Consider the following 27781-nt stretch of genomic DNA (forward strand, 5'->3'; position numbering starts at 1 on the left):
GCTGGCCTGGATGCAGTAGGTCCTTGGAAGCTATAATAGCATTTATTACTGCTAGCATTTCCTTCTGATTGATGTGTAGGTGCTTTTCTTTTTGGGACCATTTGCCCTGAATGCACCGATCTGTCATGTGCACCCCCCAGGCGTAGTCCGAGGCGTCTGTTGTGATGATTTGATTGGCTTGAGGCTTGCAGAATGGGAGACCTGTGTTTCTTTGGCATGCTTGAGCCCACCACAGAAATTCCTTTTGAAGACATGGAATTAGTAGTATTATTGTTTCCAAATTGTGGCTGTGTTGAGACCATAGGTTTTTTAGGTACCATTGAAGTTTCCTCATATGCGGCTTTGCACATGGGATTAGTAGGATGCAAGATGCCATGAATCCCAGAGCCTGCAGGATTTTCCTTGCAGTCAGCCTGGTGAAAGTTGCCAGTTTTCTGAAGTATTGAGATAGTTGCCCTTGTTTCTCTGGCGTGAGGTAGGCCATCTGGGTGTTTGTATCCAAGCTGGCACCCAGGAAAATTGTTTGAGAGGGTATTACCCTTGATTTCTTTTTGTTGACTGTGTATCCCAGAGAATTCAACAACATTATTACAAACACCAGATGTTTCAGAAGTATGTGCTTGCTGTCCGCTTGGATCAGGCAGTCGTCCAGATAAGGGTATATTTGTATCCCTTGAAGACTGCAGTAGGCGATTACTGATGCCAGGCATTTCGTGAACACTCTAAGCGCAGTAGATAAGCCAAAGGGCAATGCAGAGAATTGATAATGGGTTGAACCTGCAAGAAATCTGAGGTATCTTCTGCAATCTTGTCTGATTGGGACATGCAGGTATGCCTCCTTGAGGTCCAATGTTACCAGCCAAGACTCCTTGCCAGGCATGGGAAGAAGCTGCTGTAATGTGAGCGTCTTGAATTTTGGTACAAGTAAAAAAGTGTTTAGGATGGATAGGTCCAAAATAGGTCTCCAATCTTTTCCCTTCCTTGGTACCAGGAATAGTCTGGAATAAAAACCTTGACCCTGTTCTTGTACAGGTACCTCTTGAATAGCTTTCATGTCCATGAGATCTGAAATTTGTTTCTGTGTCTCTGCCCTTTGATTGTGTGGCAGGTTTGGCATGCCTCTCATTTTTGGAAGGGTGTGAAAGTGAAATCTGTAGCCTCTGTCTATAATGTCCAGGATCCATTTGTCTTTTGTGACAATATGCCAATTTTTCGAAAATAATGCCAGTTTTCCGCCTAAAGGTGCTGCCATTTGAGCCTTGCTTGGCATGCAAAGGGGAAAGTCATTGGTTCTGCTTTCTGAATGGCTGTGAACTATCCTCACCACCTCTTTGTGTGGGTGCTTGCCATTGTCTGCCTCTAAATGATCCTAGAGATTGCCCTCTGCCCCTCGGGCGCCTGTATCTACCTCTTTGGGGTCTGTCCGTGGCTGGAAAGGACCAATTTTTAGAAGGCCAGTTTCTACTGAAACGTGGAGGTTGTACCTGTAGGAAATCTTTTACTGTTTGCACTGATTTTGCCTTCTCCTCCATTTTCTTTAATACCTCCTCAGCTTTAACACCAAACAATACATCTTTTTGCAGAGGGGCATCTAGCAATTTAGCTTTGACATGATCTGGTAAGGTTTGCTCTTTGAGCCAGGCATGCCTACGTATGACTGATCCTGTAACAGCAGCTCTACATGAGGTCTCTAAAGCATCAAAACCACATTGCAAGGTATGTTTACCCACTTGTTCTGCACTATGTATCAAATCCTGCAACTCCTTCAAGTCTGGTTGTTCAGGTTGTGACATTTTGTTTCTCAACTGTGATAACAGAAATTGTTGGTACTTTAACATATGGAACTGACAGTTTAATGCCCTCATGGTTAAGGTGGCGAGGTGTAAACCTTTATCCCCACCTCTCTAAAGCTCTGGAATCTCTCTCTGAAGGTAATGGATTTTTAGCAGTGGAGGCCTTAATTCCCTTGGGACCCTGTGATATAGTTTCTGAGTCAGCCGCATGGCTTTTGTATAGGAATTGGTGTGAGTCAGGAACCCGGTAATACCCGTCAGGCTTGACTGGAGCTGGAGGTAAAGAATCTGGGTTAAGGCAGGCCTCTGAATACACGTCATCTAGAATGTCTAAGACAGGAGGTATAGCCAGAGGCCTGTGCTGAGGGAGCAAGAGGAAATCTCTAAGCCTTTTCTTGGAGTCTGAGTACTCTTGGCCTTCCCAGTGGAAGTGTTCCCTCAAGGTATGTAAGGTTTCCCCAAAAGAGTAATCCTCGGAGACAGAGGAATGGACTCCTCTGCATCAGAATCTTCAAAAGGGGAGTAAGAATGTTCCTGGTCTTCAGAATGTTCTGAAATAATGGAGGCCTGGTCCGAGGAGGGGGATTCTTCCTCCACTCTGGGTCTTTTGTCCCTAATAAGAGTAATCAAATCCTCAGCCATTTTGAGCATCTGCTTTTTAGGCATGGGGCCTTGAGAAGGGCCCTGTGGAGCTTGTTTTTTAGAATGCATGGCTGATTTAGACTTAGTGAAAGCCTTGATGGAAAAAGAAGAGGAAGGCCTGTAGACACCTTGAGAGGTGGCAGGTCTATCTAAACTCTGAGTTTCACCGCCAATAGTGGCTTCGGTATCTGTAGTCGGGGTGTGGGCCGAAGAGCCTGCGACCTCGGGCACAGAAGACACCGCCAATGAAGTGTCGTAGGTAGTCAGGGGCTGCGTAGGCGCCTCACTGAGAACCGGAGCACCTGTAGTCGGTTTTGGCGTGGTGTCGGTAGAAGTTGCGGACCTCGTATGTCGGTCCTTATCTTTGCGCCTTTTACTTATCACTGGAGTCGGAGTATCCGATGACATAATGTAATTAAACTTTTTGCCAAAATAGTGTTGGGCGAACTCCGCCCGATGCTTAATAGTGCGTCTGTTGAATGTAGCATAAAAACGACAGGCCGCGACGTCGTGGTCTGGGCCTAGGCAAGGAATGCAGAGGGAATGAAAATCCTTATGCGGAATTTGCTTCCCACAAGAAATGCAATTATTAACTTTGTCTGACATCAGTCTGAGGCAAGAAAAGTTTCCCCAACGGGGTACTTAGCTTTCAAGAAGACTACGGTTGAAAAATATTCGTAATCTCAGGAGCTGGCCGACCGGCACTTGCGAACTGCTTCTGCTTCGGGCACCGCGTGGCAAGAAAGACTGAAGAAAATGGTGTCGGCTGGATCTTTTATACCCCTGTCGCACTGACGTCAGGGAGGAAGCGACGACAACCGACGCCGGACCTAGACTTTGGAATTCGGCTGACCGAGGAACCGCCTGACGGCAGGAAAACCCATCTGTTATGAATGCAGCTGTATGCACGATGAACATCCCTTTCTGCCACGTTGAACACCGAGGGAGAGCGAACCGCCTGTGGAACCAATAAGGAGGCCGGTGTCCCCGGGTCCAACAAGAGAATCGATGCCAGGCCCGAAGTGGACAGAGCTCTGAGGGAGGGAATTTGGCCCGACAAAGGCAGAGCCAATGAAAAAAGTTCCACTCCCTCGGATCTGACACCCAAGGGTCCATCTCCGAGAGCGGCTTGGATCCGGTCTGGTCAGATCCGACACACTCCAGGCAGCTGTCAGCGTCAAGGAAGCAGTTACCATCAGCGCCAACCCCCTGACTAAAGCCATTCTCAGATCAGAGTACTCTGAACCTGGTGGACAGATCAGAGAAGGAGAAATAGGTTGAAAAAAAAGTTAGCAAGCTCCCCCCTCCACAGGGAGAGGGGGCTGGCAAGACCCCCATCTGGATATGAGTACTAATGAACCTCCTCATCATTTTATCCATGTCGACTTCCAATAAGGACTGGGTGGACCTCGACGAGGCCACGGACTCCGACCGTATGGGTCGGGACACCGAAGCCTGAGAAGTACAGCGTGTCTCCTCCGGCTCCGGGGAAATCTCGGAGATCAGAGCCAGGGGTAGTCATGGATCCTAGGAGTCTTAACCGGTGAAGGGAGGTCCGGAGACCTCTTGTGTTTCTCAGACCTTGGTCTTGCCTCTCTCTCCTTCTCCCTGCCCCTTTTCCACTCCACTTCCACAGGCTTTGACACGGGAGGTTGAGTCCCAGCCTGGGAGGGAGGAGAAACAAGGGAAAGAGAAGGAGAGGCGGCCACACCAGCCGCTGTGACCAAAGCCGAAGACGAGGCAACCGCCTCAGAAGAGGGAAGAAGGCCTTTCAGGGCAAACTTAGCCTTCCTGTCCCTAATTCCGCACGGGTTAAAACCTGAGCATATAATGCAGTCTGTACTAAGGTGGGCCACGCCCAAGCACATTGCACAAAGAGTATGGCCATCCGCAGGGGACAACTTATGGCCACACTCAGTGCATCTTTTAAACATGGGCTTATCAGCCATAACAGTGGAAAAAACAACAACAAAAGAAGTATTATTTTTCTCACTGAACACACCACTCACCACACTCACACACAGAACACACTGAGAGTGGGAGGGGTAGCAACACACTGACAAACTACTAAAACTAAGCTAAACACTAAAGATAGATAACTCGACGAACCAAGCAAGGGGAGGAGAAGGGGAACCCACACTAACCTAATTATAGTAGAGGAGGAAAAAGACTTTCTAAAGACTTTAAACCCACTTACTACCTGGAGCTCTGGAGATCACGATGCTTCAGCTAGCCACGGCAAACAAGATCTGGAGGTTGGAAGGTAGTGGAGGTGTATTATGGGTAAGGGGAGGAGCTTGGAGCTCAGAGCAGATGCTAGTAAGACTCCCAACTCGGTTCCGATACGGATCCGGTATCCCACAGGTTGAAGACCAAATGAAGTAAACTACTTCAGATGGATGAGTTACTAAGCTGACCCCCAGTGAAAATGATACCATGTAAAAGTTCTACACAGATACAGTTCCTACGGTACTCTTGAATGGAGAGCTTGTAACCACCAAAGCACTTGGGAGGTCTTGAACAAAGGCATTTTCAATAATGCCAGGATGAGCTCTATTTATAAGGGTGCCACTGTGGGTCAAAAAATGTGATTCGAAGAATGTAGGCCCCAAAAAAACAACCACATACGATTCTGCCAAGGATCAAGGACAACAAAAAAAGGCTAAAGACAAAGATATGTCAAAAAAGCATTTTTAAGCAGTTCCAGTTTACATAGTTTTAGACATTCACTAACACCTTGGCAACAGCCTTCCAGGGAATATTCTTCATTACAATTTTAAATACTTCTTATTACTATAAAATCGAGTCATCCATTAATAATGGAAAACAATGCACTTAACTATATTTTGATAAGTACCCCTTAATCTATTCACTACAAACAATCTCCCCAAGAGCCATAGTTCTGACACAATAAAATGAAATTAATTTGCAACCCTGAAATATTATTAACAACACATAAGGAGCCAAGTAAGCACATACAAGTTTTACTTAGAAAGTGTTTCCAATTCTGCCAACCAAATAATAATGGAAAGAATAACACTAACTTAACTAATCAAACTAAATTAATAATAAAAAAACTATAAACTAGAAAAACACTGAAAAAGCTACCATCTACTAAAATTAAAAAAAAAATTATATAGATTAGTTAGAAGCATAAACAGAAGTTTACTCTATGCATATAGTAACAGGAGACTTGAGAGAAACTGGCATCTCTCTGCAATGAAACCATTTTGGTACTAACTGTATAAGCGAAGAACATAGGACTTCTTTAGCTTCAATGTGCAAACAATTTTTCTGGATTAACGCTTACAGTGCACCAACAGTTACTGTAAGTTTACCTGTTTCTGTTTTTCTAGTTCAGTTTCTGAGTCCTGTTTACTCCTTTTCAGCAAACAAATTTGTTCCTGCAGTTCCTGGACCTGCTCTCTGGTGGATTCTGTCTCAGCAACTTGCTGAGTTTCCATATCCTGAGAATTAAGAAACAGATATGTTGAAGTACTGTACATACTTCAAAATAAGACATGCATTTAGAACATCTATTTTCAGGTCAAACTTCTTCTAAAAAACTTGTGTTGCTTTATAGTGCCAACCACAACTAAACATTTTCAAATTTTCTTAATACGCTGATAAGTCGAGAAAGGATATTACAGATTCCCCACTCTGGAATCATAGATAAACTTACTAAGTTGGGCATTAATCCCTATGTCACCCAATGGGTTGCTAAATGGCTTACTGATAGAACCCACACTATAAAAGTAGCTGACTCCAAATCCAGCTCCAGACAAGTGACAAGTGGAGTACCTCAGGGTTCAGTCCTGGGGCCGCTCTTGTTTGGCATCTACTTCTCTGAAGTACAGGTCAACACTAAGGGACTCTGGCTAACAAAGTTTGCAGATGACTGCAAACTGGGAGCCATTATTGAATCCCCAAATGAGGTGGATACTCTACAAAAGGGCCTTACAGAAACAGATGCTTGGTGCCAGAGCCATGGGCTCAAGCTCAATGCCAAGAAATGTATTGTTATCCCCTTTGGGAAAAAACATGTATCCATGAATTACCATATAAGTGGCAGTACACTAAACACAGAAAGTGTGATAAGAGACTTGGGGACACAGGTGGACAGTGGTCTCACCTTCGATAACCACATCGCCACAACAGTCAGGAAATCCTTCTATGTGGCACACCTCATCACGAAGGGCTTTTCATCCAGAAAAAAGGAGGTCATTGTCCCACTGTACTCATCCCTCATTAGACCCATTATAGAATACAACGCCCCATTTGGTATGTACCTCTCAAGACATCTGCAACAACTGGAAAGGCCTCAGAAATACCTCACTAAAAGAATCACAGGCCTCAAGCAGATGCCCTCGCTGACCGCCTTTAAATACTCCAGCTATACTCTGTCGCATATCGTCTACTCAGAGGCGATCTCAGCTTAACATACAAGGCCATGTCAAACCCAGAGCTGTTGGACATGCTACACTTAAAGAAATCCCAATCCCTCAGAGCTACACGCTCCAGGGATCTAAACCTTGTCATCACAATAAACAAAACATGCTGGAGGGATAGGTTCCTGACCCAGAGACTCCCCAGACTCTGGAATAGATTGCCCATACATGTCAAGCAGAGTGCCTCTTTGGACCTCTTCAAAAGGAACCTTGACGATTGGATGGGAGAAAGGAAATTCACCCCAGGGATCACGTCAGTCGCCCTGCTAGACAGGGGTCCAGGAAAGTAAATAATGTGGGAAGAAATAGCCAGGGAATTGTTATGGCTAGGCTTGTATAGGCCCTAGGGCTGATAGCCTAGTACCAACCTATGAACCTATGACTGCAGTGAAGAATCACTTTCATTGTACTGAATGTTTGCCAACTGTTACCACCGTCCTTTCTGTAGCTTTACAATGCAAATCCCAACTAGATACTTTCTTAATACTCGAGAAAATAATGCAGAAGTGACAAGACAGTAATAGGAGTATGGAATAAAGAATTATTTTCATTGAACTTATTGTTTGTTAAAGTAAATGCACTGACCTAAAGGGAACTCATTAATCTATGATCCTAACATGACATACAACTCAGGCACAACAAAACTCCATTTAATGTAACCATGAAAGTTAAATTACTACATTTAGAAGTGTATGCAGATGGCTGTAATTTTCAACACCTATCCCCCACTTAAAACTGTTTTGAGAACAGACCGTCAAGGTGCATGGGTTTCAGAATAAAATGCTTATAATTCAAGATGCTTCTCCCTAATTAGTCATCATCACCATCATTAACCCCTCCTCCTCAATTCTTCTACATGGTGTAGTCAACATCATCACCATCATTAACCCCTCCTCCTCAATTCTTCTACATGGTGTAGTCATCATCATCACCATCATTAACCCCTCCTCCTCAATTCTTCTACATGGTGTATGGGTGTTCGGTCAGCTTTTGGCACTTCACTTGATTCAGTGCTACTCTCCAAAAGTCTTTGACAGTCATGCTTGACTGTTGTAGGTCTCTCACACAATATCTCTTTTGCTGGATGTCTGTTTCCTCTTGCCTTCTTGTCTCTCCCAAATCATCTTCACCAAATCATCTTCTGCCTTCCTGCCTGAACATGAGCCGGAATGATTAATCCGTTCTCTTTGATATTCTCTGTAATCACGGCTACTTTGGTTTCTGCACTGATGTCAACACTGTTTTTGTCTGTACCACAGTGTGCATCTTACCACCAATCTCAGGCCCTTCATCTACATCACATCTAGCTTCAACTGCTCTGGCTTCAATTGCTCAGGTTTTGCGCCATACAAAAGTACTAGCCACACCACTGTTTTCTACACCTTACGTTCCAACTTCTTTGGCATTTTTCTGAAATACATTACCCCTGAAACACTGTGCCAGTTGGCTGCCACCACTGTGATATTAGCTCTGACCTTCTAATTTAGAGTTCCCTTCACCTCAATCATCATTCCAGATACGTGACAATGTCAACCTGTTCCACTACTTTCACCTTCTACCTCAACTCTCAGCTTCTTCTGATCTAACCTGTTGCCATGACAACTGTCTTGTCTGTACTAAGTTTTTAAACTATGTGCCTTCAGTTTTGCATTCCATTCCATCATTTATTAAAAATCCTGTTCTGAGTCTGAATGTAATGCCTCACTGTCTGCACACAGCAGCTTTGTTGACCTGTCTCCTCCATCCTGTTTGCTAATGTAGTCCTTTATCAGTATGAGTAGCAGTGGTCTCACAGCAACACTGATGCATACCTGTATTCTAATAACTGGTGCCAAAATCCTGGACTAAAACAAAATGCCAAACAATGCATTAATAGATCCTTTGGGGAGTCATCTACCCTGGGGAACTACCACACTGACAATACGCCCCCAAGAACTGACCCAGTTGTTAAGGATTCGAGAACTTATGTGGACAGCAGCCTAACTTTTCAACATGTAACATGTGTCCACTGTTGTAAGACAGTCCTTCTATACTGCACAGCTTATAAACAACGGGATTGTGTCTAGATCTAGGGATGTCACTGCCCCCTCTTTACCAAGCCCTCATTAGGCCAATTATTGAATATAATGCCCCCATGCAACAACTGGAATGCCTACAAAGATACTTTACTAAAAGGATAAAAGGCCAAAACAACACATCCGACATGGACCGACTCAATGCCTTGTCACTATACTCGGTATCCTACCAACTGCTAAAAGGTCCTAAATGCTTTATCCCATTCATGGGCCCCTCTAAATTATCTATGGTAAGATCCCAATTAATCTCACAGGATCATAGGACATTACTACACTAACGGCATCAGAGCCCTTACAAGCCTAGCCAAGTTCAACCCATGTTCCCAAGGGTGTCTATTTCAAACAGACACTAAAATCAGCACCTAATTGTCCCTGTCCAAGAGGGACACAGGTGGAACTCCAGAGTAAATTTCGGGTTACCCATCCAACCATGCAAACTGCGCTTAAATAGGGCCAACGAGGGCCTTTGTTTAACATGAATGGGAAGCTTGTTCCAAAGGTGGGACAACCTCTGTGAAACAAATCGGTTTCTCCAGCAATTTCTGTTGATGTCACATACCCGGTTAAGGTCCTTTGAGAGTGACCCGTGTGCCATTTGACTTAAGAATGTGCAGCATTTCCATTAAAGATGGATCAGAGATTGCTCTATATGCAAGGCACAGGTAGCCACAAAGCAGCTGGTATGACAGAGTAAAATGACAATGATTTCAGTCTGTCCACATATAATTATAGACCACAGGATGAGCAAGGCTAATCTCTAACCAAATGGCATAGGTTAATTTGAGCACAAAAAGGGAATCTGGCTAGGCTTAAAATGGCCCACAAGGTCAGCTAGCCTAGTATTTACCTATGAACCTATAACCATTCCCACTGGGAACCCCTCTGTGTGTCCAAGCACTGTTCATACTTGTGTCAATGGGTCTTTGTACATGACCTGCACTAATATGATCAATGTTTCCTGGACTTCAAACCATTGCAGAACTGCCCAAATCAGCTTTAGGGACATAGTCATATACTTTCTCCACATCTACAAGTGCCCAGTTGGACTCTTTCCTCAACTCCAACTTATTCTCCAGCATCTATCTCACTGCAAACATCCGGTCAGTTGTGCAACATCCTAATTTGAATTGCTCATCTCCAACTTACTTTCTGCTATTCTGTGTATTCATTTATCAATCACCCTGAAAAGACAAATAGTTATTCTGATCTTCTGAACTGTCCTTGGTTTTGAGAGGCTTTCCCTTTCTTTTTGGGGTCTCCTTGCCACTGTTTACTAAAATCCTGTTTATTGGCAGCATGTTGCTTGAATTGCTTTATAAAATGTATATTGGACAATTTGGGTCATCTCTTGAATCAACTTTCCTCTCTCATCAAATCTCTTAAGCAACTCAGATGCAGAAGGGCAAAACAGGGAAGAATTTAAAATTACAGTTTTAACATCTTTAGGAAGAACATAAACAAATCTTATAAATGACCCAGAAGCAGCAGCCCAGGGATCAGCTGCATCGTAAGAGCACTTTAAGGCATGTTTAATAACATAAAAAGGAGATACAAAAAGAGACATTTCAAGTAATTTCTCACCTCAAAAGAGAAAGGTTAACATTAATGTTTTCAAAAAATAAAAGCTATCTGAACATTAAAGTGGCAGAAGAATAAACTTTCTTCTCAAACTGGTCAAAAACTTTCTCATCTTCATCAGACAGAATTGGATTTTCATTACCAATCTGTCCAACAGAAGCAGTTTTGACTAGGAAAAATACTGCAGGGTCTGCTTTAGGGTTAGACAAGAAATATTTTTGTGTCTGATATAACCTAGAGGCAAGAGGATGACTATTAGGTAAACTGTAAATTATCAGGAAAACATTTTTGAATGGAAATAAAACAAAAGGAACAGCACCTTTGCTGGGAAATAGAAATCCTGATCCCACTAAAAAAAAGAAACTCACTCATTTTAAAAAAAGTTTCAGATAAAGAAAGATCTCCTAGATGAAAATCAAAAGCAACACTTTACAACTTGAAGATTCTGATTCTGAGAGAGGAAAATCTTGGAAGTACAACATTCTCCCAAAATTCCCTGCTCTTCTAACTGAAAATCAGTCACATAAAGAGGGTATGTAAAGTACAAGAAGAAATCAATGCCCCAGCAAATTCCATCAAACTTCCCTCTCCACTGAAAAAGGAAAAGACAAGTTTTTTTGTTTTTTTTGCCTGGGAAACTCTCTGAAAAGGACTGACCCATAGCAAGCTCACTACTCCAAAGCTTAAACTCCCTTTCCCCAGGTATGCTGTAAACCTTAACTTCCCCCTTTCTCCCAAGACAGACAACAGTTGCTCTCCCTTGCCCATGGAGGGCAATCCTGCAGCTACAAAGAATGGGCCTATTCCCCAGTACCGAGTGGCTAAAGGTGCTATACCAAAGGGACCAGGGAAAATGAGGAGCAGTTTGAGGAACATAAGCCAGGCACAGTAGAGTTACCCATCAAGCAGCTGAGGCAAAACTGGAGCCATTAACACTCCCTGACAGTTTCTTCTTGCAGATAGAGAACAAAGAACAGATGAGAACTGTAACTCCATAGGTCCCACCACAAAAGAAGCCTCAAAGACATTAGTTTCTGAGTTAAAAATAAATAAAAGAAACCCCTGACAGTCCCCAAACGCACAACGTCCTACCCCCAAAACACAAATTCTCTAAAAGAAAGGAGATTTAATCAAAACCTGCTTCCACACGCATTCACAGTTTAATATCCCTGGTACAGAATGAGAGTTCAAACAAAATACATTTCCAAACGTAAATAATATTAGTTTTACAGAAAAAACACAAGTTTCACTCGGAAAAATAATATATTGGAAGGTTTTCCCCAGAAAGGGGACTTACCTGCCCACTTGCCCAGTTTTGCAGGATTGTAAGCTGACATATGATCTATAAAGCCTGCAGAAGGAGCACACTCACTTCAGCGGTAAGAAAGCTCTGAAGCTTTTGGCACTCTAAATGATTTTGTATGGAGCTCTGCTTGAGCTCTGGTAGTTAGTGTGTGTAGAAGGTGCCTTTTAGCTTTGATAAGCTGACTGATTTGTCATATCCTTGTCAGGATACAACCAGAACAGCTTAGAATACTGCAACAGTAATGTAATGTTGGACATTCTCTTACTTTCTTTCCACCTTTCGGGCCACCATTTGAACCCTACTTGATAGACAAAATCAAGTGTTGCCTCTTGTTTTGTAGGTAGTCTTTTTCTTTTGCAGGCTTTTTTTTTTTTTTTTTCAAACACTACTAGACTTTTCTCATGTCCATCCTGGCAAGTTGAATGATAAGGATGAACACTGACATGACACACAAGACTACACCTTTCAGGAACATCCATAATGACACTGTGGTCCAAGGGCTAAGCTTCAGGAAAAAAATACACAAATTAGGGCTTTGTCCTAGAAATGCTTGTTTTGTCCAGCAAGCAAACAGTGCCCATGAATGCCTTCATCCTCCCTGGTGAAAGGTATGACTTAAGCAGGTTTAGGGAAAATCTCAGACTGAATAGACAAGACACAACACTACTCCACAGCCCTCTGTACTTTTTCCGTGGAGGCTGCCTTAATGAGAACAATCCTCTGTACTTTTCCCATGGAAGCTGCCTTAATGGGACAATCATCCAAGCAAGGGTAAAAAAAAAAAATCACCACAATCAGAGATGGGTACATTCTGGTGCCATACATTTTGAACAAACTATGGACACCATGGAAAGACACAAAAGGGAAGTGAACTGGAAAAGTTAGTGTCCTGCTTTGAACCTCAGAAACTGCCAGCAGATCTTTTTGTGAACTGGCATTTGCAAATACTATGTGCTGGCATACATCCTTTAGCTCTGTGGTTAGCATGCCAACCTGTATAAAGAGCAGCAGAATAAATGCTTTAAGGGTCAGTATCTTGAACAAAGTTACCTCAATTTGTTCATATTATTCAAGACTTAGAATACTTCTAGGGCCATTCTTCTTTGGGATCAGGAAAAAAGCCTAGAATAAAACACCTTTCCTTATTCCTTTAACAGACTGTGTCTATGGCCCCTGAATGAAAAAGCTGATCTAATACTGACTTTGCTAGTTGCTTTCCTTCCAAGGGATGGAAGACATTTCTATAAAGGGAGGAAAAGTTCTGAGCTGATTAAGATCATCATCAACCCCCTTTTTCCAATGTTCTACAAGGGATCAGGGTGTCATGTCAACTGTTGCCATTTCTCTCTATTCAATGCCACTGTCTTGCCTTTTTCGACACTTATGCCTGACAATTGTAGGTTTTCTCGCACAGTCCATCCACCACTTTGCTGGATGCCTTTCTTTACTCTTACCTTCTTCCTGTCTGTCCCAAATCTTCTTCACCAGATTGTCCTCTGCTTTCCTGCACAAGTGCCTGAACCACCGTAACTTGTTTTCACCTTTTCTGCAACTGGAGCTACTCTGGCTTCTGGTCTTACTGCCTCATTTCTTCATCTGTCCCACAGTGTGCACCATAACTCCCATCTCAGACACTTCATCTCCATCACCTCTAGCTTCCTCAACTGCTCTGCCTTTACTACCCATGTTTCTGTACCACACTGCAGTACTGGTGGCACCACTGTTTTATACACCTTACTTTTCAGCTTCTTTGGCATTCTCATCATATAAACGCAAAAAAGGACCAATGGTGCGCACAAAAAGACCAAGAAACAATAGTAAGCACCACCAACCAGGAATGAACACGAACAATGTAAATGCAAAATCCAGACACAGTTTATTGTCCACGCTAACGCTTGTACAGATACAGCACGTTTTCGTCATCAACTTCATCAGAAAATGAAAAGCAACCACATCCATCTGTATTTATACCCTCCGTAATAACATCAATTAAAACAATTCAATCAACATTAAAAGCAACAAGATTAATAAAATCAGTTAATTCCACATGATAAAAACTTATAAACCAAAATAGTTTTGTAACTTCTTACATTTAATAAATATAATTTGAACACATTTAATACCCTCATCCTATTCAAACTTCTTCCAAAAACAAACAATTAATAAATAGCATATAAATAGAAGTTATGTCCTTACCATAACGTTCCATGTGGGGTGTTCATCTCGCCTTTGTTCTTACACATGGGTTCGGAGCCGATCCTCGGCTCCGTGTCGGCCGCTTGCAAGCTCTGCATCGAGAAGAAGCTCGAGACAACCTAATACCCACAATCCCCCTCTGCCTTTACCTCAGATCTAGTTTGCAAGCAAACCAGCAGTCAGAGGGAGCACACTCATGCCAATATCACATATGCACAGAAACTAAGAGTCTATATATATACATATATATACATGTCAACTATATATACAACAACTGCAATGCAGAAGCAGAATGCAGAATGCCCCAGACCAGGCACCAAACTGAACGTTCTTCCTAAGGGTGGGAATGTAAGAACAAAGGCGAGATGAACACTCCACATGGAACGTTATGGTAAGGACATAACTTCTATATGTGATAGTGTTCAATCTCGCCGTTTGTTCTTACACATGGGTAGCGTCCCTAGCTCCTTGTTCCTGAGGAACTCACGGAAGGACGTTCTTGAGCACAGTGGAACCAAAGGTTGCCCTGTCCCTAGAAACCTTGTCTACCTTATAATGAGAAATGAATGTATGTGGTTTAGACCAAGTAGCAGCCGCACAAATAGCGTCTAGTGGTAGGCGAGCTGCATGAGCCAGGGATGTAGACACTGACCTTGTGGAATGTCCTTTGGGTTTGTGCAAAAGAGTTTGATCTGAAGAATCATAGACATAGATGATACAATCAGTTAACCACTTAGAAAGAGCTCTTTTGGTAACCGCTACTCCTTTTCTGTTATCAGCAAAGGCTACAAAAAGTTGATCAGATTTCCTGTGATCTTTTGTTCTATCCAAGTAAAACCTTAGTTGTCTGTGGACATCTAATTTGTGCAACATATACTCCATTTTATTGGAGTGATTCTTGAAGAAAGTGGGTAATTCAATGGACTGATTAATATTGTTAATAGAACAAACTTTAGGAAGGAAGGATGAATTAGTGCGAAGAGAAACTCTGTCAGAGTGAAAGATCAAATAAGGGTGTTTAATGGAGAGAGCTTGAAGTGCAGATACTGCCTAGCGGATGTAATGGCTACCAAAAGAGAGTCTTCCATGACAAAAATTTCAATGGGCAAGAGGAGGCTGGTTCAAAGGGGCAGCATCAACTTAGATAATAATAAGTTTAGACTCCAAGGTGGCGTAGGAGATCTAATTGGTGGTCTAATATGAAAACCCTTTTAAAAGGCTTTACAAAGTCTGTGGGCCATAACAGGAGCCCCACATTCTTCCACATGGAAATTAGAAATGGCAGCCAATTGAACTCTTAATGTGGCAGGAGAAGCACCCTGATGGAACAATTCTGTTAAAAACTCTAATATTTTATTCAAGGGAGCTATAACAGGGTCCACTTGCTGTGTATTCGCCCAGAATACAAAGCGCTTCCATTTACTAGTATATGTTTTAGTAGTGGAAGCTTTATGAGAAGCCACTAATATATTCTGAACTGCAGGCGGAAGAAGATCAGACCTGGCTAAGTTGGGAATTGGAGCAGCCAAGCTGCTAGATGGAGGGACAAAAGCGAGGGGTGGGGAGCCCCTGACGAGTGAGTCAATAGATCTGGCTCTGGGTCCAGGATCCAGGGTCCCCGAATGCAGTGTGTTATGAGGAAGGGGAACCAAATTTGACGAGACCAGAATGGGGCAATGAGGATTATTGTCCTGTGTAGGTTGTTGGCTTTCTGGAGAAACTTTGAGATCAGGGGGAAGGGAGGAAATGCGTACAGGAGACCCAGGGGCCAATCGTGAATCAGTGCGTCCTGGGGACTACCCCTGGAGGGGCTAATAGGGCAAAGTAGCTCCTGCATTTGGCGTTCATTGGAGACGCAAACAGATCGCAGGAAGGCTGGCCCCACATGCGAAAAATCTTTTTCGCAACTGACTGTTTTAGGGACCACTCGTGCGGTAACAGTATTGCTCTGCTCAGCCTGTCGGCTATGACGTTGGATGACCCGGGATGTGCGTTGCTATCAGAAAGCGACCCGTGGACTCCGCCCATTGCCAGATTCTCATGGCCTCTCTGCATAGCTGATAGGACTTGGTTCCCCCTTGCTTGTTTATGTACCAGACTACCGACATGCTGTCCGTCTGAACTGCAATAGTTCCCAGAGGAAGAAGGGGAGCAAAGTGTTGCAACGCTAGAAACACTGCCCTCAACTCTAGAACATTGATGTGCAGATTGTACTCTAAATTGGTCCATTCGCCTTGGACTGTCTGTCCCTGAAAGATGCCCCCCCACCCTATCAGGGAAGCGTCCGTGGTCACCGTAGCTGTAGGTGTGGGTAGCACAAATGGTCTCCCCTTGGAAAGGTTGCAAGTTTGAAGCCACCAGTTCAGGTGTGTTTTGCATGTGTTCGTTATAAGAATCTCGTGTGTTAGAGGTAGTTGTTGGAACGACCATTGTGCAAACAGTAACCATTGTAGGACTCTCATGTACAGTCTTTCCCAAGGGTATTGCAATAAGAGAAGCTGACATGAGTCCCAAAACCTTCAGTACCAGTTTTGCTGCGGATTTCCTGGACAAAAGAAGAAGACGTATGTGAGTCTGAAGTGAAAGTATCCTTTCTGGAGGAAGTCTTAGAATTAACTGATGTGTATCTAATTCCGCTCCTATGAATAAGATACGCTGTGATGGCTGTAGTAAGGATTTTCCGAAGTTTACGGAAATTCCTAGGTGAATACACAGTTGAAGAGTGTAGTCTCTGGCCTGTACTAGTTGACGCTGGGTGGTGGCAGAAAGGAGCCAGTCGTCCAGATACGGAAACACCTGGAATCCTAGGCGTCTCAAGTGAGACGCTACCACTGCCATGCATTTGGTGAAGACCCTGGGGCTGAGGTCAGACCAAAGGGCAGGGCTCGAAACTGAAAGTGACTGGCACCCAGCCGAAGCGCAAATGATCTCTGGATGCCCTGGCCATTTTGATGTGGTAGTATGCATCCTTCAGATCTATTGAGCACATCCAGTCGTCCTTCTGTAAGAATGGAAGGATCGATTGAAGCGTGACCATTCGAACTTTTCTTTCTTGGAAGGTATTGAGGTCGCTTAGGTCCAGAATGGGCCTCCAGTCCCCTGTTTTCTTTGGAACTAAAAAGAACCTTGAGTAAGTTCCGAATCCTCTTTGGTCCGCTGGGACTGGTTGGATGACTCTTTTTCTAGCAGCTTTGAAATTTCTATAGCTGCTGGCTCTCGCAGATGGGGCGGTACATCTGGGAGTCTTTTCTTTGGAATGGGATAGGATAGAAATGGTATATTGTAACCTCTGGTAACCACGCTTTTTACCCACTTGTCTGTAGTTATGTTTTGCCAGGCCTGAGGGTATAAAGCTAAGCGACCCCCGACTGCCTCCAGAGCAGGACAGTCAGGCCTCCTCTCAGGAGTGCTGGAAAGGTTTACCAGGGAGTGTATCCCTGTCACCTTGATTCTGCGGACCCCCTCTGCTGCCAGGGCGGCGTCTTCCACCTCTGCCCCCTCCTCTGCCTCTAGAAGGGGCATCACCCTGTGTGCCTGGGAAAGATCCTTGGGGTTTTCAAAACCACATTTTTCCACCATGTTGCCCTTTGGGGTACGGTCTGGTTGGGGTGGAAAAAAGTACAGTTTTGTACCTACCATAAATGTAGATGTTCGAGGATCCACATTGCTGCAGTCCTAACCATTGGGTAGTCCGCTGTCCAGTCGGCCCGAATACCAAAGTATATGGCTGACGTCGGTCAAGGCGCATTAGACTGACGTCAGAACGTCAGGGTACTAATGCGCATGACCGACGCCATATCCTCAGTCTTTTCTTGCCCCAGATGTCAGAAGGCCCAAACCAAAACACCAACAAAAACCCTGCACCAAACATATATACAATATATACAAATGCACAAGAATATAGCCTAACCCACACCACAACCCCGAAACACAGAGGGGAAGGAGGGAGGGTAAATTGGACTGCAGCAATGTGGATCCTCGAACATCTACATTTATGGTAGGTACAAAACTGTACTATGTTCTTCATTCCACATTGCTGCAGTCCTAACCATTGGGTAGAATCCCAAAGCAGAGGTAAGGGAGGCTGGCAAATCATAAGGAAGCAGGAGCTGTCAACATGCCTTGCAAAATAGCTGTGGCAAAACCAGCCCTAGATTTAGAGTAGAGAGGAAGGTGGTAATGCTTAGAGAAAGTATGCACTGAACTCCAAGTAGCTGCCTCCAAAATATCCTTAGTTGCCACCCCCCTGAGAAATGCTGTTGAAGTGGCAGTAGCCCTTGTGGAATGAGGCCTAATCCCAGCTGGAATCTCCTTGCCATGATGGGAATAACAAAATGAAATGCAAAACCCAATCCACTTAGAAATAGTTTGCTTAGACACAGGCTTGCCCTGAGAAGTCAAGGCAAAAGAAACAAACAACTGCTGAGACTGCCTGAAATCTTTAGTCCTGCTTAAATAATAACGTAACTGCCTATGTACATCTAAAGTGTGCAAAATCTTTTCTCCCTTGTTTTGGGGATCTGCATAGAAAGTAGGCAAATGAATAGTTTGGTTTAAAGCCACACTAGAAACCACCTTAGGCATAAAGGAAGGATTAGTACGTAATGATACTCTATCCTTATGGAAAATCAAAAGGGCTCTACTGCCATAAGGGCCTGCAACTCAGAAACCCTTCTTGCAGAAGTAATGGCCAACAAAAAGCAGTCTTCCATGACAAGTATTTTAACTCAGCAGTAGCCGAGGCTCAAAAGGTTGTAGAGTAAGTTTTTCCAACACAAAATTGAGATCCCAAGCAGGAGTAGGAGCTCTACGTGGGGGTCTTATATTCTTTGCCCCTCTAAGAACTGCTTGAACAAAGGATGTGAAAACAATGGTGGGTCACAATCATAGTGAGCTGAAATTGCTGCAGCATGAATTTTAATGGAAGAGAAGGACAAACCTTTGTCCAATAACTCAGTAAGATATTGAAGAGCCACACTCAAATTAGGCTCAGAAATCTCCAAATTCTTTGCTGCACTCCAAAATAAAAATCTCTTCCATTTTTCTGCGTACACTTTCCTTGTACTAGGTCTTCTGGCTTCCATAATCACATTTAAAACTTGTTGAGGAAGTTGAGACCTGCTGTGTTTCAAAACAGAATATGCCAGGCTGTTAGATGAAGAGATTGAAGCTTGACATTGAGCAGGTGACCGTCCCTCTGAGATAACAGGTGTGGAATCAAAGGTAAAGGCCATGGAGGCTTCCTTACCAGACTCCTTAGAAGTGGGTACCAGTGTTGCCGAGGCCAATCTGGAGCTATTAAAATCATCCTTGGCTTGTCTTGTCTGACCTTTAGGAGCACCTTTGGGAGAAGAGGCAGAGGTGGAAAGGCATACACATGAAGATTTTTCCAACTGAAAGAAAGAGCGTCCACTTTCCAAGCTGTGTGATGAAACCCCTTTGTGCAAAACTTTGGCAGCTGGTGGTTTAGTGGAGAAGCGAACAGATCTATGTCTGGAGTTCCCCATGACACTGTCAATTTCTGAAATACATGAAGATCCAGTTTCCACTCGTGGGGATCCATGATTTGCCTGCTTAACACATCTGCTAAGGAGTTCTGTGCTCCGGCAGAAACCTTGCCTGAAGAGTTAGTTGCAAGCTGAGCGCAGTCTCCCATAAAATCATTGCTTGCCTGCATAGAGGATAAGAATGTGTTCCCCCTTGTTTGTTGATGTACCACATGACAGTTGTGTTGTCTGTTAGAATCAACACCTGCCCAGGAAGAAGTAACTCCTTGAAAGCCATTAATGCAAACTGGACTGCTAACATCTCCTTCATGTTGATATGTAGATGCTGTAGTCTGGCAGGCCACTTGTCTTGTATCCACTTTCCATTTAGATGAGCTCCCCAAGCAATGTCCGAGGCATCTGTTGTTAAAATCTGACTCGCCTCTGGCCGGGTCACAGAGAGTCCCTTGTTTAGGTGACATTCCTGAGCCCACCACAAAAATTCTTTTTGTATGCAAGGTATTATTTGAATGACAGTGTCCAAATCCTGGCAGTGCTGTGTCCACACATTTTTGAGATACCATTGCAGCTTCCTCATATGCAGTTTGGCATTGGGAAGCACCAGAATACAAGATGCCATGAACCCTAAGGCTTGAAGGACTGTCCTTGCAGTCAGCCCGGACTGAAGAGATAGTTGATGGAAGTAACTGGAAAGATTCTTTTGTTTGTCCGGGGTTAAAAAGGCCATCTGGGCTGCTGTATTCAGTCTCACACCCAGAAAGCACATGTCTTGAGAGGGTACTAGACTGGACTTTATTTCGTTCACAGAATACCCTAGGCATCTTAGCACTGCTATGACATATTCCAGATGCTGTAGAAGGTCTTCCTTTTCTTGAGCCAGAATCAGGCAGTCGTCCAAGTAAGGATAGATTTGAATTCCTTTCAGCCTGAAGTAAGCTATCACTGGAGCCAGAACCTTTGTGAATACTCTGGGCAGTAGATAAGCCAAAGGGCAATGCAGAGAACTGATAATGAGAATTTCCAGCTCACGCAGATACTTCCTGCAGCTTAGTCTTATAGGCACATGAAGGTAAGCTTCCTTGAGATCTAAAGTTACCATCCAATGATCTTTGCCCAGCAGAGGTAAAAGCTGTTGTAACGTCAACATCTTGAACTTGGGAATGTCCAGATAAGTGTTGAGGATAGATAAATCCAAAATTGGTCTCCACGTGTTCCCCTTCTTTGGAACTAGGAACAGGCGAGAATAAAATCCTAAGCCCCTTTCTGGTACAGGGACTGGCTGAATAGCCCCTATTTGGAGTAACAAAGAAATTTGCTTGTGAGCCTCTTTCCTTTGTGGAGGGGGAACGTCTGGCATGCCTTTGAAAGGGGACAATGTATGGAAATAAAACCTGTAACCGTGGTGAATGATATCCAACACCCATCTGTCTTGAGTGATTAAATCCCAATTTTCTTTGAAAAGAGACAGTCTTCCTCCCAAAGGAGCTGCCAGACGAGAATCTACTGGCAGCTGAAAAGGCAGGTCATTGGGTCTGTTTACGAAAGGACTGACCCCTGCCCTCACCAGAAGTCTGAGCAGGTGAACCCCCTGTTCTAGGCCTAAAAGAACCTTGAGCTCTGCCCCTACCACGTCTAGACCTACCCCTAGACTGGGAATCATAAGCAGGATATGTCCATCCCTTAGTAGGCCAATTTCTACTAAACTTGGTGGCTGCACCTGCAAAAATCTTTAACAGTTTGCATAGACTTAGCTTTGTCCTCCATTTTCTTTAAAACTGCTTCCACAGGCGAACCAAATAACACATCAGACTGTAAAGGAGCATCCAAAATCCTAGTCTTAACATGCTCTGCTAAATTCTGATCCCTCAACCAGGCATGCCTGCGAAGAACAGAACTAGTGGCAGCCACCCTCGAGGAGGCCTGCACAGCATCAAAACCACATTGCAAAGAATGCTTACCCACTTGTTCAGACACATGAACTAAATCCAGCAACTCTTTACACTCTATACCTTCCAAAGCATCCACCTTAGATTTCAATTGTGAAAGGAGATAATTTTGATATTTTAGCATGTGAAACTGACAATTCAACGCTCTCATGGCTAAAGTGGAAGAAGTATACACTTTCTTTCCCCACCTATCCAAAGCCCTTGCCTCTTTATCAGTGGGAACAGGATTTTTAACAACAGAGGCCTTAACACCCTTAGGCCCCTGAGAAACAGTTTCGGGTCTGCCCTAGGACTCTTAAACAGATACTTATGAGCTTCAGGCACCCTATAGTACCTATCAGGTTTAACAGGGGCAGGAGGCAAAGAATCAGGGTTCAGGGAAGCCTCTGCAAAAACATCTTCCACCACATTCAACACAGGAGGTATAGCTAAGGGCCTATGCTGGGGTAAAATAAGAATTCCCTAAGCCGTTTCCTGGAATCAGAGTAATCTTGGCCTTCCCATTTAAAGTGCTCCCTCATGGAATGCAGAGTCTCTGAAAATGAGAAATCCTCAGGAGGAGAAGCTGTAGGAGTGGAATCATCCACATCAGAATCAGAATAAGGAGGATACTCCTGCAAGTCTTCCACAGAAGACTCAGAAGCCTCTGAACACCGTTCAAAACTCTCAAACTCAGGTTCCACCCTAGGCCTCTTATCAGGAGGGGGCATAGAGCCTCTAATCATAGTAATTAAATCTTCTGCCATTTTAAGCATATGTTTCTTAGGCACAGAACCTGAAGTGCTAGGAGAAGCCCCACTGAAGCTGAACTTGGCCTACCTCTCAAAGAAGTTTTGGAAACAGTAGGAGAAGCTCTAACTACCTTGGGAAGAGAGGGAAGAACAGTTACCTGAGAAGCCCCTCAGCCTGGCCTACCTCCTGAGAGGGCACATCCTGTAACAGTAAAGTCTCTGCCTGAGACTCCAAAGAAACTCCTGGCAAAACCTGTGGCTCCACTGAGCCTTCTTAAGAACCGGCGTCCGGGACTGCGGTTCATCAACCCTAGGCTTTGCTGTTTTGTCCTTGCGCTTTTGACGAATGCGGCGTCGGAGCATCCGGCGGCATTTTGTAATTACAACGCTTCCCAAACACTAACCTGGCACAGTCTAACCTTCTCTTAATAGTGCGTTTGTTAAATCTAGCACAAGAGCGGCAACCAACAACGCCGTCGTGCTCAGGCCCTAAACAAGGTATACACAAAGTATGGTAATCCCTATGAGGTATCTGCTTCCCACAAGAAATACAGTTATTCACTTTTTCTGACATCCGGTTAAATACTGAGGCAAGAAAAACAAAATGTTCTAGCGGGTACTCAGCCAACTTTGATACGGTCTGAAAGTCCGACTTCGGAAATATTTCAGAACGCCAACCTGCACTCGCAAAACTGCTTCTGCATCGGACCATGCGGCAAAAAAGACTGAGGATATGGCGTCGGTCATGCGCATTAGTACCCTGACGTTCTGGCGTCAGTCTAATGCGCCTTGACCGACGTCAGCCATATACTTTGGTATTTGGGCCGACTGGACAGCGGACTACCCAATGGTTAGGACTGCAGCAATGTGGAATGAAGAACATCGGACTCCGACAGCAGACAGAGTCTTTCCCTCCTGTTCACACCGGGTAAGGGTCTCCTTTACTTTGGGGCCAAAGAGAGTGGCACCGTCAAATGGGGCGTTAGTAAAGGAAGACTTGAAGGCTTCCGCAAATGAACATAAGCGCATCCAGGATTGTCTGCGAAGAGCAATCGCTGAAGCTGCTGCCCTACTCGAACCTTCGGCTGCGTAAGAGATCAGCCTCATGGACGAGTTCACAATGGATGTAAGGGTATTAAGTTGCGCTGTCACTTTCTCTGAGACAGCAGCATCTGTAGTACCCTGGAGGGTATCTCCCAACTCTTTGACTAGATCCCTCTGTAGTCGTGTAAAGTGGGTCAAATAGTTCAGGGATTGCATGGAAAAAGCCGCTGAACTAAAAATGCATTTCCCATACCTGTCCATAGTCCTAGAATCTTTATTAGGGGGATGGACAGATGAGGAAGATTCCGACATCTCCTTTTTGGCGCTGCCACCACCATAGCGTCCACTGGAACTCCTTTTGTCAAGTAAGTTTTGTCCTGGGGTGCAGTGATATACTTATTGGGCTTCCTAGGGACTGGTTCCACTGTGTCAGGAGCCTCCCACGCCCTTCGAGCAATAAGTTCCATTAATTCATCGAAGGGCGGAGTGACCCAGGAGGAGGAAGGGCGAGCACCGAATGCCTTCAGCAAGACTGACTCATCCTCAGAAGGGGGAAGGGACTGCCAGTCACCTCTCTGTTTCAGGATCTCCAATATGTCAGAAAGAGACATCTTCTGAAGGTGACTTAGGGGACCCTTCTGACTCATCCAAGTCAGTATCGGATGTCAAAGATTCTTGTGGAGAATCTAAGTGTCTCCTCTAACACAATCTTTTCCTAGGGACTTCTTCGGGGAGCATCCGAAGAAGCCTCCGAGGAAGAGGGGCACCCTCCAGGGGTGGCTGAGACACCGGTGCTCGGCGCTTGGATGTAGCCGTGGGTGCAGAGGAGGATAACGCCCTTTATGGGAGGAGAGGTTGCTTCTACTGATGTGGTTGTCTGGGTAGACAACACCTTCCTCATGAGCGAAGGCCCCGGGTCCCGAGTCGAAGAATCTCCGGTTCGAAGAAATGGGAAGAATCCCGAGACAGGCACCGAAGGCATCGACCCGAGGACGGGCGAATCGATCTGCGCCGAGGCTCGAGGGAAGAGTCGGAACAACGTCGGTTCGACTCTCAGCCCCGGAACCAAGGACAGATCGTCGGCTCGAGACTCGTACGGATCCGGAGTCGAGGTGAGAGGAACAGACCGAGAAAAGGACGGTTCTGGACCCGAGGGCTCCACAATCAGAAGATCAACCTCTTCCGGCTCCAAAGACTGGACAGGTCTCGGAGGAGGAATGGATGGAGACAATGGGAGGCCTTCAAGTTTCGACACCAACTGGGTGGAAACCGAAATAAGTTTGGATAGGGCCGAATGCTCCAATAACTTCTGCACCACACGATCCACATCGACATCGGAGAGCTTAGAAGAAGAACGGGTCGAAGGAACCGAAGACGGAGCCGACCTCAATAGAGTCGAGGGAGGTAGCTCCATCACCGGTTCCAAGACTCGAGGCTCAGAAACTGACACCAGTTTTCACACTCGGCCCCAAAGTCTGTGGAACCGGTGATCTAACTTTACTCGAAGAGCTCGGAGCCGATGACTTGGGCTCCGACGTCTTCGATTCCTTCGAGGATTTGGATGCCTGGTCTGAAGCATCCAGAGCCTCCTGAAAGGAAGGTTTTAATAACCCCCTGTCCATGAGTTTCCTGCGCCTATCTGTCATGACCCTCCCACTAAAAGAGTGACAAATTGAACAGTCCTCTTGTAAGTGGAGAGGGCCAAGGCAGTAGACACAGGAACTATGGTTGTCAGTAACTGACATTTTTTGGCCACACTGGCAACGTTTAAACCCTGATTTAATTTTCTCAGACATCTTAAAGAAGAGAAAAAAAAGTCAAGTCCAGTAAAGAGATAAATCCAGTAAAAAAATGTCGAATCCGATAAATACGTCAGTCCGGTTGTCAAATTCAAGTGAGGGGTGGAAGGCCCCGAAAAACTCTAACAAGTTTAATTAAACTTAACGGTACCGAGTATTTCTACCTTACCACACACACATACACTATGTCACCAAAAAGTACTTTTAGAATAATTTTTTCTCAAATATAACAATAATAAAGTTATATCTTATCTGAAGTTGCTCGAGCTAGATCCCAGTGATGCGAACGCAGCAGCGGCAAACTAGATCTGAGGTAAAGGCAGAGGGGGATTGTGGGTATTAGGTTGTCTCGAGCTTCTTCTCGATGCAGAGCTTGCAAGCAGCCGACACGGAGCCGAGGATCGGCTCCGAACCCATGTGTAAGAACAAACGGCGAGATTGAACACTATCACATGTAAAAATTATTAAAATTGATTTTGTATGTTGAACAGTGTATGTCTCCCTCAAGTGGTGAAACTGAAAATAACATATAAATTAATTCATAGTTGTAACTTAGTATATATAAAACCACTTAAAATAAATTAAATGGCACATTTTTAATTGGACTTCAAATAAATATTCTTTCTAACTCATACATATAGTAAATAACAGTTAAAGTTTAGCAGATCTGATTTTAAGCACTGGTGCTAAAGATACCATTTCACTGAGACCTGGGAATTTGCTAGAATCCAACACCAGTTGCCAGTATAACTCTCTGTATTCAACAAGTGTTTCCCACATACCACCCCTAGGACTCAATGCAACCACCTCCAAAATAAAAAATTGAAAACCAGATGTCCTACAGGTGGTAGTGTCCTTGTACAATGCGTTTCTCTCATTCTTTGTTCTAATTTCATATAAATGTTCGTAAATCCTCTGCTTTAACTTCCTTTCACTTTTCCCTATATAAAAGGATTCACATTCTTTACAAGTTGCAATATAAATAATCCCTTTAGTGTTGCAATTAGCATATGTGTTTAAAATTAATTTCCTTTTCCTAGCTTTTAAGTAAATAAAATCTCCCGTAGATAAAAATGTACAATAATTACAACACCCACACTTGTATAAACCCTTCTTTTCTTCCTTACTACTCTGTGTGTTAACTCTAACCGAACCCCTCTCTAAAATATTTTTAATACTATTACCTTTTCTATATGTATAAACGTAGCAAAAGGATTCCAAATCGAAAAAAGCAGGCTTTTTTCTATATGTATAAATCAATTCTTTGTCAAAAAATTCTCGTCATATACTATACATGCCTTGCAACCTGATATACATTCTCTATGCCATTCACGGACTTAATTTCCAGTAGCTGGTAGAGTGCCGCTGACACATTGCTCTTTGCTACTGTAACCCCTTTCTTAGCTTCTTTGTTAGCCAACCAATATTCCTTCCTAGCCTGGTCAGTACTTTCTGTCTCCCACTTTTTCCTGCATGACTTCCTGGACTTCTGCATTCCACCATGAGCTTTCTTTATGTATCTTATTTCCAAAACTAGTTTGGCCACATATCTGCTCTGTAGTCCTAACACATGTTGTTTTGAGGCTCTACCATTCTTTTATTTCCTCTTGTTCTTGAGATGCTAAAGCCCTGAGTAATTCTTTGAACTGTTGTGCTTTCTCTTCAGTCAACTTCCAGGTTTTCAGCCTGGTCTCGGTTGACCTTAAAGCATTTTCTGCCCACTGCTTGCAGCTGATTGTGACTGAGAGGAAGTCCACCAGAGTTTCATATTTGACCACTCTTGTATGTGATCTTGTGACTGTCTCTTTTTCTGTACCGTGAGTTGGCTACTATCAAGCCATTTGTCAGAAGTCTAGAATTGTCTCTCTTTTATTCCTGCTACTACAATGTGGGGCCCATGCAGTACTCATATCCTGCTCTGTCTCTCCCAATATATGCATTCAAGTAATCCATTATTAACACCAGTTCTATTAACTCCTGCAACTATCAGAAATGCACACATACAGCCCTAGCATTACGCCGCAAGTTTGACTGCCATGAGTCTGTCACTAATTCTGATGACATCCCTCACTGTCTTCTGAAGCTTCTCCCTCACTACAATTCTCACACCATTTCTAGCCTTTCCCCTTCTTGACGTGTAGATTCTGGATCCCAAGCCAAGTGGTTTTGCTGCACTAACCTTTCATCTTGTCTCTTGGACACACAGGATATCCAGCCTCCTCCTTACCATCTTGTCACCCACCTCCATGCTGTGTCCTGTAGGTGAACCTACACTGAGTGTAGCAATTCTTAGTTCATGTTTGGCAGATTGGTTTTTATGTCCAGCGTTCGCTCAACAGAGCTATCTCAAGTAAACCAGACTGGGTAACTGCACACCAGCTGGCCAGTAGCTTACTAACCCGGGGCTGTTGGGCTTTATGGTGGGCAAACAATGGCCAACAGGAGCACATACACTCCCATCCCACCATTAGCACTGGTCCTTGGTGTAGGTCAGAATAGGCTGAGTCCACAATCCACTTATCACCGGCAAATACTCAAGCCCATTTGGTGACATTAGTCAATACAACTGAATCACCCAAAGCCATATTTTACACCACTGAGTGGCTAGCCCTGCAGCGGCACTCAGTCTGTGATCCATGTTCTCCTGTCATGAGGATACTGCATGTCAGAGCAGATGCCCAAAGCAGTTGGTTTATACAACTCTTTCCCCATGGCA

The 27781-nt window shown here is 44.1% G+C and overlaps 1 protein-coding gene across 1 annotated transcript in view; it reads right to left on the bottom strand.

Annotated features, from left to right (window-relative positions):
- The window catches only part of GOLGA5 (golgin A5), a 933889-nt gene that overhangs the window by 405594 nt on the left and 500514 nt on the right, over window positions 1-27781 (bottom strand). The window contains exon 8 of the mRNA XM_044074573.1: window positions 5774-5902. Coding sequence (XP_043930508.1) covers window positions 5774-5902 — 129 coding nt within the window. The remainder of the gene's footprint in view (window positions 1-5773; window positions 5903-27781) is intronic.

Source organism: Protopterus annectens, chromosome 6.part0, assembly GCF_019279795.1.
Source record: "Protopterus annectens isolate FY-2018-M chromosome 6.part0, PAN1.0, whole genome shotgun sequence".
Classification (NCBI taxonomy): Eukaryota; Metazoa; Chordata; order Ceratodontiformes; family Protopteridae; genus Protopterus; species Protopterus annectens.